General features: G+C 68.3%; 1 protein-coding gene across 1 annotated transcript in view; it reads left to right on the top strand.

The window, feature by feature from the left end:
• Nucleotides 1-344, top strand: part of CHRD (chordin) — a gene marked incomplete at its 3' end in the record, with an annotated part of 15,128 nt that overhangs the window by 10,312 nt on the left and 4,472 nt on the right. The window contains exon 5 of the mRNA XM_009334366.1: nucleotides 95-212. Coding sequence (XP_009332641.1) covers nucleotides 95-212 — 118 coding nt within the window. The remainder of the gene's footprint in view (nucleotides 1-94; nucleotides 213-344) is intronic.

Raw genomic sequence — 344 nt, 5'->3', positions numbered from 1 at the left:
CGCCGCCCGCACAGGTGAGCCGCCCGCCCAGGCGGGCAGCAGCGGTGCGGGGCACCCCCCGCACTCCTCACCGTCATCGGCATCCCCTCCCCAGAGTTCGTGGCCTTGCTGACGAGCGGCCCGGAGCCGTGGCACCCCACATCCAGCGCAGTGGCCAAGGCTCGCTTCACCCTGTTGCGCTCCTACCTGCTCTTCTCCATCAGCTACGAGCGGTGAGTCCTACCCCCTGCCCTCTGCCCAGGCTGGCACAGTGGGCACCTCCCTGGAAAAAGGGGGGATGCAACAGTGCTTGTGCCTCAGTTTCCTTCCGACGGTCCCCCTGCGGTGCCACTGCCTTGCATTGC

The sequence above is a fragment of the Pygoscelis adeliae genome, unplaced genomic scaffold, assembly GCF_000699105.1.
Source record: "Pygoscelis adeliae isolate BGI_AS28 unplaced genomic scaffold, ASM69910v1 Scaffold1091, whole genome shotgun sequence".
Taxonomy (NCBI): domain Eukaryota; kingdom Metazoa; phylum Chordata; class Aves; order Sphenisciformes; family Spheniscidae; genus Pygoscelis; species Pygoscelis adeliae.
This window is presented reverse-complemented; position numbering and strand designations above follow the sequence as displayed.